The sequence below is a fragment of the Eschrichtius robustus genome, chromosome 11, assembly GCF_028021215.1.
Source record: "Eschrichtius robustus isolate mEscRob2 chromosome 11, mEscRob2.pri, whole genome shotgun sequence".
In the NCBI taxonomy this organism is placed as follows: domain Eukaryota; kingdom Metazoa; phylum Chordata; class Mammalia; order Artiodactyla; family Eschrichtiidae; genus Eschrichtius; species Eschrichtius robustus.
In genome coordinates, this window is record NC_090834.1 from 105085931 (window position 1) to 105102392 (window position 16462).

Here is a 16462-nt window from a genome sequence, read left to right on the forward strand (position 1 = left end):
TAAGCAAATTGACTGTATATCTAAAATGAGGAAGCATTTAAACTATGTGGGATAATAAACTATTTACAAACAACATGCCTGTTAATTATGAATCATTTGTATACTCATTATGGTCCCCAAGTTTCTCTTCTAAAAGACCTAGTTTAGTTGGTGGTTATGCAAAGCCTAGGTCCTTCCTCGCAGCTTAGTTCAATTACACTTAGTATAGTCTTCAAAGTAATATAATTGCATTTCTTTAAAAGAAAATACATATTCTACAATTCAAACTTTTGCAGTGATCTCACCAGAAAGCATATCCTATAAACATCTTAAATTCTCGATGGGATGGCTAGCCCAGCATTCCAAAAATGCATCTTGAAACACTCAAGCCTTTTGACACTGAGGAATGAATGCATGCTAGCAGCTGTAGTTGGTTTGAAAAAGAAAGATGGACACGTTCTCAGGCAGTTTCCAACATACCCTGCTAGAACTTGCAGCAGTGTCTTTCTTTCCTCCATATATATATCGAGTGGCCCAGATCTGCCATTTTCACCATCAAATTGTTGCATATGTTTAACTCTTTTGAAGTTCAGTTCAGCTCAGCAAACACTTCCTGCAGCTTGATCCTGGGTCAGATGCAGCCCCGGTACTGAGGGCTCAAGGATGAGAAAACATGTAGTCCCTCCCCTCCAGAATCTTCTTCCATTGGGGAGAATTATATGAGTTATATGAGTTATATTGGGATTATATTGACACAACCAGACTATAACGAGAGCTATGGGCTCTCACAGCATAACGGGCTGTGTGAGTACAGGTAAAGGAACAGGTCATTCCACAGGAGGGAGAGGTGTCAGGGACAGAGAAGGTGACGTGTGAAACCATTCAAGTTTACAAAGAGGACAACACGGGGAAAGCAGAAAGTACTGCTCAACCACATATGAACGCTGGATCATAAACAAAAAATTATGTGGAAAAACCCCATAGAGATTAGAAAACACTCCCGTAACTAGGGCTCTGGTTCCTAGCCACCAAAACCACAAAAGTTGAGAAGTTTAAAACTCATCTAATCATCCAATTGCTTTGTCATGCAGCCACAGAGTGAGGCGTGAGTGCTGAGTAAAGGGTCCAATGAGTGGCCATCGCAGGCGGGCAGGTCAATAACTTGGTGAATGACCCTTCGCAGCAGATCATCATCTCCTGACAATCTTCAACTCATCTCTGTTCTTTCCGGGTGGGGAGGGGGGAGCAGTGGGACGTCTAAACAGCCCCGTTATCCACAATAACCCTGTGCCAACCCAGCTGGTGAATGTCAATTCAGTACATAGATAATACGAGATAATGGGTCTGTTGCAACCCTTCGGGCCTAACCCTCCCTGCCACGCCCCAGATGCCCGCTCCACCTGTGGTCTACCGCTGCAAGTTAAAGAACTTCTGAGTTTATTTGCACCACTACGGGAGAAGTTGGGCATGAGCTTCAGCCCCCTGCAGCCATAGGGATGAGGACAAAGGGGTCACTATCTGGAGCCATGGGGAGGCCGGCAGTCCTTGGAGGAGTGCTTTCTGGCTGCAAGCACAGCTCAAGCTACCCTAGAGCAGGACTTCCCTGGTGGTTAAGTGGTCCAGTGGTTAAGACTCCACGCTCCCAATGCAGGGGGCCCAGGTTCAATCAGGGAACTAGATCCCGCATGCCACAACTAAAGATCCTGTGTGCCGCAACTAAGACCCGGTGCAGCCAAATAAATAAATATTAAAAAAAAAAAAAAAAGCTACCCTTGAGCAGAGTTTCTCGAAGCGACATTTCAGACATTTCCTGCTGTGACTTCCCTGGTGGTCCAGTGGCTAAGACTCTGCGCTCCCGATGTAGGGGTCCTGGACCTGGTTTCGATCCCTGGTCGGGGAACTAGAGCCCATTTGCCACAACTAAGAAGTCCGCACGCTGCAACTACAGACCCCTCGTGCCATAACTAAGACCTGGCGCAGCCAAAATAAAATAAAAAATAAAAAAACATTTCGCGCTGGATAATTCTTTGTTGTGGGAGACGGTTCTGTGCACTGTAGGATGTTTAGCCCCATCCCTTGTGTCTCAGTCGGTTTAGGCTGCTATGACAAATACCGTATACCATAGACGGGGTGGCTTAAACGACAGAAATCTCACAGCTGTGGAAGCTGAAAGTCTGAGATCAGAGTGCCAGCATGATAGGGTTCTGGTAAGAACCCTCTTCCCGGTTTGCCGACGACCTCTTACTTGCTATATCCTCATATGGCTGAGAGAAAGAGAGGCTGAAATGAAGCAGAAGACGAGGCGCGGGCTCAGGCTGGCAAGGGGACCACCCACCAGCGCCCATCCTCACTCCCCATGTTATCAGTACACCCTGCGGCTACAAGTCCTCCACCTCCTCTCCGAGTCTGTATTTGCGTTACTATGAAAAAAACAAACAGTCGGGGCAAATCACACCCCCACCAGAAACCTCTGCGTTATGATGGATATTTATTGGCCGCTTAATCTGTGCCAGGCACTGTTCTAAGCCCTTGCAGGAATTCTCTCATTTAATCCTTACGACACACCTATGCGATTGGTACTGTAACTATAAATGTCATAAATGGGGAAAGAGCGGTACAGAGACGGAGGGAGACCTGCCCGGGGCCAGGCAACCAATAGGAAGCCAGGCAGACCGCAGCCAGGTCCACGGTTTGGGGGCGGAAGAGCGCGATGCGTGCGCAGGGGCAGTGCATGCGCGCCTCGCCTCCATCCTCCGTAGCAGTTAGGAGAAAGAGAAGCTAAGAAGAAAGGGGGAGCCCAGAGAAGAAAGAAGAGCATGAATAAGGAGAGATGAGACGGGAAAGGCCCGTCTGGCCATGCTCCTTGTGGTGGGGGAGGGGTGCCCTCCTTGCCACTGTCACGCCCTACGAGGGCCCCGGACAGCTCCCTGGGGTCAGGAGTCTGCCTGTTCAAGAGGAAGGAGGCACAATCTCCTGGTTGAGGCACAGGGTTGGCTCCGTATCAACTCCTTCTCCTGTGCCCACAGGCCCCTTTCCCACAACTCCTGAGCCTGTTCGGCCTTCCCACGTGGTCTAGACCTGGAGCGGATCTGGCGCCTGCTTCTCTGGGTGTCTCCACTTGGCTTGGCCCTCGTGGCTCTCGCACACCAGCGCCCCTGATTTTTCTCACCGCTGTGGACCCCATATACCCCTCCCCACCCTGAGCCCCTGCCCTACTCTGGCCTCCCCTGGTGGGCTCCTCACCCTGGCCTGGGACCCACGGCTCATGAACCCTCCCTGAACTGACCAGTCCACACAATTGTCCCTCCCGTCCTCCCGCCCTGAGCTCTTAGGCCTTGGTCAACACCCTACCCTAAGCAATACCTGCCAGAAACCAGCCACTGCCCACCCCAGGGTCCCTCTGACACCATACAGTCACCTCCCACTTCCTACCTCTCAACCAGCACTCCCTGACTCATCCCAGCCCTCCCATGCATCTAAACTCAGCCAGCACGGCCTGTGCCAGGAAGGCATTTCCCCTCACCCTCCTCCCAGCCTCTGCCAGAATTCCTCAGAGAGGTCCAGACCCCTACATGAGGATTGCCAGGGGCCCTTGTTTAAAATACTGTGACAGTGAAATAAGCCAGACACAAAAGGACCCACACTGCATGATTCCACTTACAGAGGTCCCTAGAGTAGTCAAATTCAGAGACGGAAAGTAGAGCGGTGGTCACCAGGGACTGGGGGAGGGGGAGGGGCGTGGTTGTTTAATGGGGGCAGAATTTCAGTTTGGGGAGATGAAAAAAGTTCTGGAGATGGTTGGTGGTGATGGCTGCAGAACACTGTGAATGTACTTAATGCCACTGAACTATGCACTCAAAATGGTTAAATGGTAAATTTTCTATTCTGTATATTTTACCACAATTTTTTTAAAATGCTGTGACAAAATCAGAATCTTGAGAGTGGTGCGGGGAAACCCACGTTTTTAACCAGCTCCCCAGTGGTTCTTATGCCCCCTCAGCATGAGAGCCGGGAATGTCATGGCCTCTTAGCTGTGCGACCTCAGTCAAGTCACAGAACGTACAGATCCCAAAGTCCCTTGTCTGGAAATGGACATGAGACTTTCCTCACCTGTTCTTGTGCGGATTACACGAGATGAGGAATACAAAGTGCCAGGAGTGTGGGAGCTGCCCAGCAAAAGTGAACTTGACAGTCGGTCCACAAACGCTTACTGAGCAGCCTGGGTACCAAGCTGAGCCGGGCCCTGCCCTCAGTCATCCCTCAAGTCCCAGCGCCTGCACACCGCGGGGCTCTCCCTTCCCCCACGCTCAGGCCTCCGAAGAGTAACCTGCCAGAAACAACATCTGGCAACAGGTAAGGAGGTTCCTGACTTCTCAGAGGCCTCGGCTTGGCAGGTCCGATCCGCACACACATTCCATTTCTCCCAGCAAGAGCCCAGGGGCTGGGAGGGGCGGGGCAGGCCCCAAGGCCTCCTCACACCAAAGCTGGACCCCTCCGGCCCTGCCACTGCTCCTCCCGGCCTCCGCCACCGACCCAGGGCACTTGGTTCAGCTCTCACTCGGGCCATTTCTACCAGCTTCTAGACCTCAGGAGAGCACTGGTAGGAAAGTGCCTCTTCTTTTCTTTTTTTCTCCTCTTTTACTTTTCCCAAATTGACCACCTCTAGCCATGTTTAGAAAAGAAGAAAGTCTACACTAGTACAAAAATAGCTTTAAAATAATACCTCCCAGGCCTTTTGGCATAAAAGTGTTTCACTAATGTCGACAGCTAAGATTACAAAGTGCATCTACTTCAGCACTTACCGTAAGAAAATAGTTGGATGTTTTTAATACCATTATTTTTTTTAAAGAGATCCATTTACTTGCGTAGTTTGGGGTCTGTAAAGGGGTAAATGTGCTAGGAAATTACCTAAAGAGTCACATCAGGCCAGCACTTTTGTCTTGGGTACCAGGAGGGTCGGAAGGCTGCCAGGCTGCTCGCGACCCCTTTATTAAGGTGTCTCCCCAAGGGCCTGTCACGTGCCAAGGAGGACACCCTGGAGAAGGGCCAGGCCTCCAGCCCTCCAACCCAACCCTCCCGCTCCCTTCCTTCCCTCTGCGTGAGGCCGTAGCATAAAATCAAAGTCCTCTTTCTAGAACCGGCTTTCCAAGTGGGTGATCCAGCCCTGTGTGCAATCTTGTCCTTTTCCCTGTTTTGCCTAAGAAACTATTCTTGAAAATTTTCCAAAATGGCATTGGAGAATATTCGTATCTAGAATATTTCACTTCAGTGAAGTGTTTTTCACTTTAATAAAAAGCGATGGCAACTTTGGCAGGTGCCAGGGAGCTGGAATCCAGAGAAGAGGGAGTAAGATGCCCGGTGCCCTTGTGGCTTGATTCTGCCAGATCTGTAGAAGGCTGTCACCTGCTCTCTCCCCATTTCCAGCAGGAGGACAGTAGGCAGGGCTTGGGAAGCCTTGCCTCGCCCAGACCCCCCCTTCCTGCCAGGCAGGCAGCCCTCTGGCCCCCACTGGTGCCCGCTGGGGGAGCAGACTGGACCCAGTGGCCTGTCCTGGACCCTGAGAGCCACAGAACCCTCCCCTTTGCCAATCTTGCCTCTCTACTCCTTTTTAGATCCCCCAGTGACTGATACTCTAAGGGTGGGAGAAAAAAAAGCTCAAGGGTTACATTAAATCATTGGTTGTGACAAAGTGCGTCATTCTAGGTACATCAATTCAGAGGCTAATCAAGCAAACAGGATTAGTGAGAGGAGGGCCTAACCCTTTCTCAGAGGGTTAAGCCTCCAAAGCCTTGATCTCTGGCCCCAAACAGGGCCTTCCTTCCTGAGCTCTCTGCTATGCCAGGAATTCTGCACACAGTAAAAAAAAAATAAAATCTCCCCTGGATTTACTACTTTCTGATCTGACCAAGTTGGAATGCCTGCATGGAGAAACGCTCCTCGCCTGGAGGAGGGCAACACTTCGAAGGAAACCGGACCTCAGTAAATAATGCCTTTCACAGAAAAGCCCAGAGGCTGTCTCCCATGAGGGACTGGATGTAAGAACAGTGCAGCCTGGGTAGTTGCTGGGCTGACCCTTCACCCTGAGGTAGCTTGGATGAGAAGGAAGGTGTTATGGGCTGAATTGTGTCCCCTGCCCCCCAAATTCACATGTAGAAGTACCTCCAGTACCTCAGAAAGTGACTGTATTTGAAGATGGTCTTTAAAGAAGCAGTTAAGTTAAAATAAGATCATTAGGGTGGGCCCTAACCCCATACGACTGGTGTCCTTATAACATGAGGAAATATGGTCACAGACAGTTACAGAGGGACAACCATGTGGAGACAGGAAAAGACCATCATTTATAAGCCAAGGAGAGGGACCTCAAGAAACCCACCCTGCCACACCTCGATCTTGGACTTCTAGCCTCCAGGTTTGTGAAAAAACAAATGTCTGTTGTTCAGCCATCTGGTCGATGGCACTTTGTCCTGGAGGCCCAAGCAAACTAGTACAGAAGATGCAGCTGTAGAAAACTACGTGCCCCGGATGCAAGTGGCACAGATGAAACTTCAGGAAGTTCAGAGAAGAGGTGAGATTTATTAAGAACTTGCAGGGAGGGTGGGAGATCCTCAGATATGATGTTTGGCTACAACTGATTCGCTGAGAAATTTATGCTGCATCTGTGGAAGCCCTTTCAGTCAAATCGCTGAGGAGGAAAAGAGAAGAATGAAAGAAAAGTGAATCTTCTCTGTATGTGGAATTTCCAGAATTCCCCTCCCTGTGGGGTCCTGGGTTGGGGTGGCCACGAGAAAGGTGTGCAGGACTTGGAGGGTGCAGGGGAAGCGCAGCCCTTTTGTGCTCTGAGGATGGAGCAGGGCAGACAGATGCGGGGCAGTTCAGGCATACTTCTTAGTGTTGGGGCAGCCACTGGCCCGAAGCCCCTCCACTCCTGGGCCAGGTGTGTGCAGCTCTGGGGTGCGGGGCCCCTGCTTGCCCCGAATGTCACTGCATCATGGTGATCTCAGGTGGTGAGAGCCCTTCCGGTCTGTCCCCCATCTTTCCCACTCTGCGTGCATCTTCCCTCCCAAGCTGGCCCAGCCAAGACCAGCATTCTAGGCTCGACCCTCCAGCGCCTCGTTCCTGCCTCCGCACCTCCTACCCTCAGACCTACCACTGCCACCAAAAAAACCTCCCCAAACCTCTGCTTCTAGCAAGTCATCCTTCAGCACACTTCAAAGGCTGGGTCCTTCCAGATCAAGTCTAAACCCTCTGACTAGATGCTAAGACCTTTTATAACCTGTTCCCAACTTACTGCCCCACCGTCTTCCCTGCTGCTCCCCAATACATGCGCTCTGCCGAGTGAGGCCAGTCCCTTCCTCCCTGTTGGGGTCTGCCATGCCCACTCCATCACTCAGATACGTCCCCACGCTGTCAGACCTTTCCTTCTTCAAGGTCCAGCTCAAGTCTCATCTCCTTCACAAAGCCTTCATCAAGGCCATTGGGTGCAGTATTTAAGAGAAAAGACCCGGAGCCAGGCTGTCTGGATTCAAATCCTGGCTTTGCCCTTCCAGCTCTGTATGACTTTGAACAAATTACTTAATCTTTCTGTGCCTCAGGTTCCTCCACTGGAAAATGGAGATGAACAGGGTTCACAGGGTTATTGTGAAGATTAAATGAGTTAAGTCACGTAAAGCATTTGTATTGTGCCCGACACATAGAAAGCACTTGATAAGGGTTATTTCTTATTTCATTTTTATTATTACCTGACCATTTCATCCCTCTCCAAGACTCTTTCCCCTGAATTTCTACACCTGGTATAATAGAGACCACATCATTCAAGTACTTAATTATAGTCAGTCTTGTACTGTTTGCTGCAATTTCATGTGTAACAAACAGGAACAAGAACATTTTATCTGTGATCAGAACATCAATAAGCAATAGCTTATTCATGAACATAAACTATTCCTCATTCTTTACTTGCAGCGTAAGGGGGAGAACGTGCCCTGCTTCTTCCTGGTAGCATTTAACCCCTAAGAGACCCAGGAGGAAAAAGATAAGGACAAAGTGTCAGGAACAGGAAGACATGAAAATGCCCACAGAATGGTCCTGAAACCCATCCTCCTGGAACATTTGAACACCAAGAAGATGACATTTTGACAGACATGGTTTTCACATCAAGAAGCACTGTCTGGGGGGTGGTCTGACCAGAGGCAGGGCCCTCAGCCAGTGTCTGCTCCCTGGAAACTGAACAGCACCCAAGTAACAGAAGACCCCGAAGGCCCAGGGCCCAAGGGGCCAGCAGATGGCCATAGTATCAAGGTAGGGTGGGCCCCTGACGCTGTGCAGGCTCCCAGCTTTGCTGCCAAGGGCCTTCTGGTTTACCACCCAAACCACTGAAAGCTCGTGAATCAGTCCATAGATCAAGACAATACGGGAGTTATGCAGCACTCAGCTGTTTCAGGTCTCCATTTCTTCCACTTTAAAATGAAGGGATTGGTGGAACCAGAGGATAGCTAACAAACCACCCAGTTCTGCAGTTCTGCACAGTGAGTTCTTTGCACAGTCAGAGCAAGCAAAGGCAGTCAAGGAGGACTCTGAGAGTTTGATTTCCATCAATACTACCCAAAGCACTCTATAGATTCAAAGCAATCCCCATCAAAATTCCAAAGGCATTTTTCACAGAAATAGAAAAAAAAAATCCCCAAATTTTTATGGAATCACAAAAGTCTCCGAACAACCAAAGAAATCTTGAGAAGGAAGAAAGTTGGAGGCATCGCACTTCCTGGTTTTAAACTATATTACAAAGCTGTAGTAATCAAAACAGTATGGTATTGGCATAAAACAGACACAGAGATCAGTGGAACAGAATAGAGAGCCCAGAAATTAAACCATGCATTTATGGTTAATTAACTTACCACAAAGGAGCCAAGACTATACAATGGGAAAAAGATAGTCTCTTCAATAAATGAGAGTTTAATTTCCCCTTCCCCGTACACAGAGCTGCACAAAAGAAGGAAGAACAACAGAGTCACAGAATAGCTCATCTCTGCTTCACGCATTTGGCACTAGAGCCCTCCTGGCTGAGAGGTGCCAAAGCTAGGGATGAATACAACAAGGTGTGCAACTTACCCAGGTTTAAGTTTCAGCTCTGACACTTACAGGCAAGTTACCTGGTTTTTGTGAAGCCTCAGTTTCTCAGCCAATACACAAGGCTAATAATAATACTTACTTCATGCACTTATTGATTAAAATGTAAAGCACCTTGCACAGGACCCAAAGCAGAGGAGGTGCCCAAATCATTCAGAAAATGTTGATCAGGTACCCACTAAGGGACAGACACCATTCCAAGGCACTGGAGCACAGTCTTGCACACACACAAAAAAACTCCCCCTTATAGAGTTTACTTTTAGAAGGAGAAGACAGATAATAAGAAATAATCTTAATAAAGGTCAGATTTCCTCAAAAGCACAGGAGAGGGCTTCCCTGGTGGCGCAGTGGTTGAGAGTCTGCCTGCCGATGCAGGGGACACGGGTTCGAGCCCTGGTCTGGGAGGATCCGACATGCCGCGGAGCGACTGGGCCCGTGAGCCACAATTGCTGAGCCTGCGCGTCTGGAGCCTGCGCGTCTGGAGCCTGTGCTCCACAACAAGAGAGGCCACGATAGTGAGAGGCCCGCGCACGGCGATGAAGAGTGGCCCCCGCTTGCCGCAACTAGAGAAAGCCCTCGCACAGAAACGAAGATCCAACACAGCCAAAAATAAATTAATTAATTAATTAAAAAAAAAAAAAAAAAGCACAGGAGAAGAATATGAAGAAAAATCAACTAGGGTAAATAGGATAGAGAAGGAGGTGTGATTTCTGGGTAGAATCCTCAGCAAAGTCCACTCAGAGAAGACGAGCCTTGAATGGACACCTCAGTAAATGTCACTGTTATCCTCATGGCCTGTCCTGTTGGCGCCAGGGTTTGGTGCCAACAATGTATTTTTCCTGGTGTCCAAATGGGCATTTCTCCCCAACATATCTCACAAAAGAGAGTGTCAGAGTTGGAAGAGACTCAGATTCTCTGGTTCATTTTATAGAGGAAGAATGAAACCCACAAATGCGGGCCGACAAACCCAGGGTCACACGGTTAGTTCAGAGACCGAGATTGGTGCCACCTCCAGTCTCCTGACACTAAGACCAATATTCTTGCCTCTGCTTCATACCCTGTTGCCCTAAGCTGACTCAGACCCACGTAAAATTGAGGCCTGGAGCCTGGAAGATTTCTAGCCTGGTGTTGTATTTCAGCCTGCACAGTAGCTCATGGTTATTAGCTGTGCAGTCTGAATATATCTCTTTCAGACACGTTTACAGGGGAAAAAAATTATCATGGATTTGCAAGAAGACATCCACGAACCAGTGACCCCAGTTTGAACAAATAAGAATTAAAGACGATCTATTCAGGGCATCCCTGGGCACCAAGAATACCACACACACAAATGCAACCACCCTGGAACCACTTATATGACACTCCTCAGCTGTAAGGCAGTCATCAAAAGACCAAGAATGTGTTGCCTTTTTTTCCCCTCAGATTGTCATCAAAATGTAAAAACACTATTTGATCTGTGTAGACTCTTTGAGCCCCTGAGAAGATACCCACAGAGTCCAGTTTGGGGAACTCAAATATGGCACAGGTTTTTGAAGGGCTGTTTGTTATAGGATAAATCCTTGCAGTGATCGGGGCATTTACAAGAACTACTAAGGCTAAAGGGAGCTGCAAAAAGTGATCAACCCAGTTTGCTTCATTTTGAAGCTGCCCTGGGCCAGAAGGATGAGACTGGAGCCTGGTAGCCATGGGACTTTCATACGTCTGCATAACTCTCAGAGACTAGGAACATCTGTGGGCCGTTAAGGTGGGGACCTCAAAGCACCATCCATCCATTCATTGAACAGATACTAATTGAGCACCTAGTGCGTGCCTGGCACTGTTACAGGCACTGAGGATATGACAGGAAACCAAACAAAGCCCCTGACATCATGAAGCTTACATTCTAGTGAGGAGGAAGGAAAGGAACAGATTAGGGAGTGAATATGTGTCAGACAGTGATAAGTAAGTGGGTAAAAGGCATGGGTGATGCCTGGAATCAGGAGAGCAAGGGCTTGTTACTTTAAGTAAGTTTTCAGAGAAGGGGTCTCTAGAGAGGTGAAATTGGAAGGCGAAGAGTTTGTCAAGGGAAGAACATTCTAGGCATAGTTCTCCGCAAACTCAAAAGCCCTGAGGCGGAACAGCAAGGGGACACTTGTGGCCTGAGCTGATGAGAGAAGGAGAGGTAGGGTCAGAAGAGCAGTGAGGGCCAACAGACCTTTGCAAGCACTTAAACTTTGCCTCGAGTGAGATGGGGAGTGAGATGCTGGAATGAGGAATGACATTATTTGACTAATGTTTTTAAAGGGTTGAACCTATTGCTGTGCTCAGAAGAGACCAGAGGGGAACCAAGACTGAAACAAGGAGAGCAGTTAGGAAACAATTGTCATAATCCAGATGAGAGGTGTGGTGGCCTGGATCCGGCAGCAACGTTCGGGTTGGGGAGAAGTGACTCACTTCTGGATAGGGAAGATGGAGCCGATGGGAATTGCTCATTGTCTAAACATGAGCTGTAAAAGAATTCGAGAAGTCCAAGATGACACCAGAGTTTTAGCCTGAAGCACCTGAGGGTAGAGTTGACATTGATGGAGATAAAGTCTGTGGGAGGGCCTGGGGTGGGATGGGGGTGGGGGAGAAGGGAGGTAAAGAGAAAATTTTCCCACCAGGTGTTCAAGCTCTGATCTTGATTTATAAAGTCAACCTTGCATAAGAGATGGACCATATGATCCCACAATTCCACCACAGGGCATAACACCCAAAAGAATTGAAAGCAGGGACTCATACTTGTATACCAATGTTCGTGGCAGTGCCATTCACAATAGCCAAAAAGTGGAAACAACTCAAATGTCCATTGACAGATGACTGGATAAGCAAAATGTGACCTATACATACAATTCAGCCTATAGAAGAAAGGAAGTTCTGACACATGCTACAGCATGGATGTACCTTGAGGACATTATGCTATGTGAAGTAAGCCAGCCATCAAAGGACAAATGTATGGGGCTTCCCCGGTGGCGCAGTGGTTAAGAATCCGCCTGCCAACGCAAGGAACACGGGTTCGAGCCCTGGTCCGGGAAGATCCCACATGCCGCGGAGCAACTAAGCCCCTGCACCACAACTACTGAGCCTGCGCTCTAGAGCCCGCGAGCCACAACTACTGAAGCCCACGTGCCTAGAGCCCGTGCTCCACAACAAGAGAAGCCACCGCAACGAGAAGCCCTCGCACCGCAACAAAGAGTAGCCCCCTCTCGCCGCAACTAGAGAAGGCCCGCGTGCAGCAATGAAGACCCAACGCAGCCAAAAATAGTAAATGAATAAAATAATTTTTTTTTAAAAAGGACAAATGTATGACTCCACCAATATGAGGCACCTAACGTAGTTAAATTCATAGAGACAGAAAACAGAATCGTGGTTGCCAGGAACTGGAGGGAGAAAAGGGGAAGTTATTGCTTAATGGGAACAGAGCTTCTGTTTGGGAAGATGAAAGTGTTCTGGGGACAGAGAATGGTGATGAGTGCATAACAATGTGAATGTACTTAATGCCACTGAACTGTACACCGAAAAATGGTTAAAACGCTAAATCTTATGTATATTTTACAATCAAAAAAAAATAGATGTCAATCTCACAGGTTAGTCCACTGGCAAGGGCTCTATAAAGCTTTAGAGGGACTTCCCTGGAAGTCCAGTGGTTAAGACTCCACACTTCCACTGCAGGGGCCACAGGTTTGATCCCTGATCAGGGAACTAAGATCCCGAATGTGCAAAACATAAATAAATAAATAAATAAATAAAGGCTTTAGAGATTTATAAATACAAACTCAAAAAAAAAAAAGAAAACATCATCCTAGAGTTTCCCCATGGTTAGTGGTGGTTGCAGGAATATCTGCACCCAATCCACCAAGAGGGCTTCAACAGGGAGAGACAGAGCACTGGGGGAGGGGCAGAGGTGAAATAGAAGCCGATTCCAGGCAGACAGAACAATATGAAAGAGATATGACTGGGAATTCCCTGGTGGTCCAGTGGTTAGGGCTCGGTGCTCTCACTGCCAGGGGCCCAGGTTGGATCCCTGATCAGGAAACTAAGATCCCACAAGCCACGCAGCACAGCCAAAAAAAAAGAGAGAGAGAGAGGACTTGAATAAGATGGCCAGAGAAGCAAAGAAGATTGAAACAACGGGAGCAGGGATGCTGTGAACCACCAAAGGTGGGGAGATCTGATGACGGCTTTGGGACCCAGAGAAAGTCATCGTGCTTAACATCCTGTGTGAAGCTGATAAAGGGGCATAATTACAAGAGCTCACATTACTGAGTACTTACTCTGTGTCTAAGCCCTGCACAGCTACTTACTGGCTTAATCCTCACAACCACCACACAAGGGAAATACTCTAATCATCCTGATTTCACAAATGGGGAAACAAGAACCCGTCCCATCGGAAGGTTAGAGTAGCAGAAACAGGATTGAAACCCCGGCAGTCCAGTTCCGGAGTGGAGCTCTTAACCACTAGGCTACCCAGCTTCCAATGCCAGACAGTGTGACGTGCAAACATTGTGACTTTGGGGGTGGACATTTATAGATTCAACTTTCCAGCATTCCATCTTTCAAAACCCTCTTAGGCACTTAAGACACCACGTGACCAGAGAGATGTCTTGAGCAAAAGCCCCACTGGTCTGAACGTCACAGTCTTATCTCAAAGTCCAGCCATGGCTCTCTGATCAAACGCACTGATTTTCTGCTTATTTACCAAAATGGCTCTTTATGACAACAGCTGACAGCAAGTGTTGCTGTGAGAAAGCCGATCCCAAGCTCTGTTCTGTTTTTTAACTATTAAGGGACACAGCAGAATCCTCTTGAGAAGCTGAAGTAGAGAAAGCCAGAGGCCAATGGCAGGGGCAGGAAATGTTCGTTTCTGCTGAAGTCACGTTTACATGAAATTCCGACTTCAAAGTCCATGAAAGTGAGGGCCATGAAAGAAGGTTTCAAAGGAAACATTTGTGATCAGGGAAAAGCCTGTGACCTGGCCAGTAGAGGAGTCCCAGCAAGGATAGCTGTAATCTTTCTCCTGCCGTTTAAAGCAAAGCTTGTGAAGATGAAAAGCCACAGCAAGTTCTTCTAAGCTCCGCAGACTTTATGTGAATCCCCGTGCCTGGCTGCATTAATTCTACCTCCTTCTGTGCTGGCTGTTGGTAAATGCTTACTGAATGAATAGATGTGATGCATCCAGTGTATAACAAGTCCTTTGGGGAAAGGGGTCAAATCCCAATCATCTTTAAATCTTGAGACACTTAATAAATGTTGAAGTACATCGTACTAGAAAAAAGTGCTGCGTTGGAAACGCAAACACTGTGAGAGGCTAGAAGCTGCTCCCAAAAGGACGAGAGAGGAGTATGCAGCCACGTGAGTGCTGGGAAGCCAGCCAGAAGCTCCTGCCATCATCTCTCTATTTTATGTGCCAGGCATGCTGTGCAGGGGACCTTCCCGGGTCCCCAGGGGATGTGAAGTCTAGCAGAAGCCCAGTACTGTGGGAGTTGAAACGGGGGTGCCCGACACCACAGGAGGGCACTGAGCCCAGACCCAGAGGCTCAAGGGGTCTGAGGTAGTGACTCAAAGGCCCAGAAAAACGGGGGGCAGAAAGAGTGTGGGGGAGAATTGTGAAGACAGGAGCAGGGACCAACACCATGAATTTGGGTACCAGCAAGCACTTTGGTATGCCTGGGGCGAAAGGTGAACATGGGAAAGCCATGGGTGCTGAAATGGAAGCAGGTCATGGCAGCCTTGGGTGCTAAGCCAAAGACATGAACTTCACCCTGAAAGCCAAGAGGAGCCTCTGAAGAATTATAAGCAGGGGAGTAACATGATCCGATTTTTATTTTAGACTGGCCTCTACTTAAAGCTCACTCCCTCTGTGGAGGAAAAGGTCTAAGACAGGCGGACCAGTAAATAATGGTGGCGACTGCATGAAATAATGAAAACCTAAGATGTCAGGGATGTTAAGGAGAGGGGGTGCTGGTGTGGCGACCAGATGGTTACAGAGCTGATCAGAGACAGAGAAAACTCGACGGGGGTCTGGCTGGCAGGGTGAGGGGAGGCGGAGGTGCGCCCAGTGCTGGAAAACAGGCTTGAGAATCAGCGGCCCCAAGAGGTTGCCCAGAGAGTCCAGAGCGAGAAAAATAAAGAGCCCAGGACAGGTCCTCGGGAAATTCTGCTATTTGTGAGCTCGTGGGAAGAGAGGGGGCCATGAGGGGCCTGGGAAGAGGGGGCAAAGTGGTCCTAACCATGCAGACAAAAGAGAAATCACTAGGGAATTCCCTAGCGGTCCAGTGGTTAGGACTCAGCACTTTCACGGCTGCAGCCTGGGTTCGATCCCTGGTCGGGGAACTGAGATCCCGCAAGCTGTGCAGTGAGGCCAAAAAAAGAAAAAAAGAAAAAGAAAAAGAAAAAAGAGAGAAATCACTAAGCCAAGGGAGGAGGGGGATTCCAGGAGGGAGAGGACACAGCACCAAGCGCCCTGAGACTACCCTGGGCAGAAGGAAGGCTGAGCAAGAACAGGTCTGGGGGGAGACGGGGGAAGCCCCATGGCAGTGGGTGGGGCACTGGCATGAGGAAGAGGTGACAGAGAAAGCAGGCGACCTTTTCAAGCAGGTCGGCTCTTCAAGGACAACACCACGGCAAGAAGGGGGGGTGGGCGCTGAAGGAGGGTTGCTTTAAAGGGGGAAGGGCGAGAGCATATGTATCTGCCGAAAGGAGATGCCAAGATAGAGGTGGGGTGCCGAGGAGAGCAGGGGTGACTGAGGGAGGTGAGGGAAGGGTATGCACAGAACCCCTGGAGGGATTAGCCTCAGAGCCAAGGCTAATGCCGGGATGGAGGAGGTGGGGGAGGGGGCGTCTGCGGGGGCGAAGGGACAGGAAACCCCAATTCCCCAGTGACGAACAGTGACTGCTCCAGCTGGTGGTGCCATGTGAGATGCAGGCTGGGTAAAGATGTCAACATTTCAAGAGAAGCTAGGCTATTCCTCTTGAATACGTTCCCGATTTTCTGGAAATCTCCTGATTTTTAAATGTTCGCAACTACCTCAAACACAGTAAGCCCAAAACCTGACTACGGCCCAAATTAAGATCCTTATGACCAGGATTTCCATTTCCCACAGTTACTTCTTCCTCTCATCTCCCCCTTCATGTGGGCGTCTCCCCTCTGGAGAACACATTTCCTTTACAGGATCCAAAATACTTTTTCCTAAACTCTGTGGATCACTAGAAGTAGCTACTAACCCTGAAGTTCTAAGTCTCTGGTCTCTGCCCCACCCTGAATTCAACAGATACTGTCCTATAAGCCGTGTAAAGGTTCCACATATGCCACAAATGTTAACAGCCCTACATACAAAGAAAC

General features: G+C 48.8%; 1 protein-coding gene across 2 annotated transcripts in view; it reads right to left on the reverse strand.

The window, feature by feature from the left end:
* Window positions 1–16462, reverse strand: part of AHNAK (AHNAK nucleoprotein) — an 84518-nt gene that overhangs the window by 19104 nt on the left and 48952 nt on the right. The window contains exon 6 of one of the 2 annotated variants that reach the window (XM_068556483.1): window positions 6639–6661. The exons of the other annotated variant lie outside the window; for it this stretch is intronic. Coding sequence (XP_068412584.1) covers window positions 6654–6661 — 8 coding nt within the window. The 3' untranslated portion in view covers window positions 6639–6653. Of the gene's footprint in view, window positions 1–6638; window positions 6662–16462 lie in introns of those variants that run through there. 2 annotated transcript variants of the gene reach the window in all.